This window comes from Cupressus sempervirens, chromosome 4 (assembly GCF_028749045.1).
Source record: "Cupressus sempervirens isolate cs-2001-9-10 chromosome 4, ASM2874904v1, whole genome shotgun sequence".
Lineage (NCBI taxonomy): Eukaryota > Viridiplantae > Streptophyta > Pinopsida > Cupressales > Cupressaceae > Cupressus > Cupressus sempervirens.
In genome coordinates this window covers 763,200,024-763,202,596 of record NC_143121.1, presented here as the reverse complement: position 1 = coordinate 763,202,596, position 2,573 = coordinate 763,200,024, and the positions used below count along the sequence as shown (strand labels likewise).

Genomic DNA, 2,573 nt, shown 5'->3' with positions numbered 1-2,573 from the left:
AAAATGTTTGCTCCTGTGGGCCCACTGCATTTCAATCTTTTCCTCTGGTTAAAGTAATTGACTTTGTCTGCAAAAGACAAAATCCTCCACGAATTTGACGTGAGACGGAGGTACAATGAGTAAAAGCGAAGCTTCTCTCCGAGTCGTTGAGAAACTTTCCACTCTTCGACGCGCAAGAGATGCCATTTTTGTTCTCTCCATCCTTTTATTTCGTTCGCCCACGTGTCTGAGCAATTGTTTGACCCTTGAAAACTATTTTTCTCCCTCCTCTTAATCTTACATGTAATCTTAAATCCACCCGTAACTCAAATCTATTTTAATTCTCATTTTAGAGCTTATTCTAAGTATAACCATATTCTTAACCTAAATTCAAATTCTAAGTTCTACTTATTATTTTGCATTTTACATTTTATCTTTAAAAACAATTCTATCTCAAGCCTTCTCTCTAATTGTTAATCTTAATTCTAAGCCTCTCCAACTCTATATCTATATCTAACCCTGCTTCTAGTTCTATCCCTAACCTTCATCATAAATATAATTCTATCTCTAACCCAACTCTTAACCTAAATCCTAGCATTAACCATAAATCTACCCCTAACCATAACCTTATTTATGTCCCTTACCTTTACTCTAACCTTTACCATAATTTTAACCCCAACCCGATTGCAATACTAATTCTAGATATAAAACTTCTAATCAAAATTCTAATCTTAACTTTAGTCTTCATTAAATCTCTAACCATAATTTAAACTCCAATCCTAATCTTGTCTTTAAGATTAATTAAATCTATAATCTTAATTTTAACCCCAATCCTAATAACCCTAACCATATTCTTACCCCTCCTCCTAACTTTAAGTTATGTATAATTTTGTTAGAACATTCTTTTCCAAATATCTACATTTACAAATTAGATTAAACGTCAAATTCCTAAAAGATATAAGTACAGAACCAACAATATATATTGACCTTAATCATACGCATAAAAAGTAAAGAATGGAACAAAATTCATGTGAGCAAATCTGGAAAAACAACCGATACGACAACAATAAAATAAAATAATATCTACGCGCCTGTGTGAATCAACCGCGAGGTTTCATACGCTTAGATATCGACGTCCTCCATCTCGTGCCAAGATTTTTTCACGCGCAACGAGATAATAACACGCATCGCGTTACAGCGACATTCAACTCTATAAATAAATCAAAACAGAGCCGCGTAATGCGAACAGTATAACATTCTACCCCAATTCAATTTCTCCAAAGTTTTATGGGAAGCTGTTTTTCATCTCAGAAATATTTCCAGCCGACCGCTAAATTGATACTGGAAAATGGAGAATTGGAGGAATTTGTTGAGCCCGTAGAGGTGTCAAGGATTTTGAGAGAAAAGGCGGGATTTTTCGTATGCAATTCCGATTCCATGGATTTCAATCAGTATTTAACTCCTCTTCCTGCAGATTACCAGTTGGAAGTAGAAAATCTTTATTTTCTGCTTCCGGCAGAATATTTGAAGAAGCCATTAGCCGCTTCCGAGATGCTTTCATTAGCGAGAAGAGCAGATGGGGCATTAAAACGAAGCCGGCATAAAAAGAAAGGATTTTTGAAGAGCCATAAAGTTATGCCTGTGGTGGATGACAGAATTGATCGACGACAAATCGGGTTTTCTCTGTCAACAGACAGATTGGTAGAACCAGAGCATGGTATTGAATTGGGACGGCCAAAACCAGAAGATTCTGTGGGACTTTACAAGTCTGCTGAGAAATTGAAACTCATGGCGTCAAGAAGGACAACGGGTGTTCATAACGTGGGGAAGACAAAACTGAGCACAATTCCAGAGGGTTTTGCTTTCTGAGTCTTTTTCATCTTCTTCTATCTCTACTGCTTGTCAATTAATCTGCAGTGAAGGTGAAGGTGTAGTGGGCTCTAAATTTCAATTTGGAAGGCCATGGGTGAGTCTGTTTTGTTTAAGGTAATCTTGTAAATTGTAGGAGCTAAAATAAGTTATTTCTTCCATGATTTGAGTATGAAGGATCTAAACTTTCTCCATCATACCCTAAACTTGTACAATTTGAATGCCTTAATAAAGAATCTGGCATCCCTTCAGATCCAATAGAGATCTTCTCTATGTTTCATGTCAATGATATGAAATTTTTTGAACTAGAATTGTTGGGGTAGGAAATATTTGTTTAAATTTGTGGATCCGATACGTGCACTTTCTAAAGGAATTGTAGTCTTTAGTGTGAGTTTATAGGAATTTTGTTTTTCTCATCTTTATTTATTGCATGGTAGATTGTTAGAAATTTTTTCATTGCTTATGGTTCTATTTCAGAACAAAAAGCTTTAACTCAAGAAAGGGAGTCATTTTCCTAATCGAAATTGTTAAGTTGTATAAGTAGGATAGGGATTACTTATTTATTGACTTGTTTCTTAGATCATTTTTTATAAATATCAATAATATCATTTATATAAAATTATTATTACATTTTTTTATTGAGAAAAAAGATAATTTATAGAATCATATATTTAGAGTTCATACTAGGCACATATCTAGGTCATAAAATATGTGAGAACAAGTTG

The 2,573-nt window shown here is 34.4% G+C and overlaps 1 protein-coding gene across 1 annotated transcript; it reads left to right on the top strand.

Moving 5' to 3' along the window:
* Positions 1-1,266: 1,266 nt before the first annotated feature.
* LOC149563614 (uncharacterized) lies at positions 1,267-1,848 on the top strand. The gene has a single exon (XM_089828222.1). It carries the CDS (start codon positions 1,267-1,269, stop codon positions 1,846-1,848), a length of 582 nt encoding a protein of 193 aa, XP_089684348.1.
* Positions 1,849-2,573: the final 725 nt, after the last annotated feature.

What these genes read in the sequence shown, in the direction of transcription:
- LOC149563614 (XM_089828222.1), top strand. Translation starts at nt 1,267, where the DNA reads ATGGGAAGCTGTTTTTCATCTCAGAAATATTTCCAGCCGACCGCTAAA.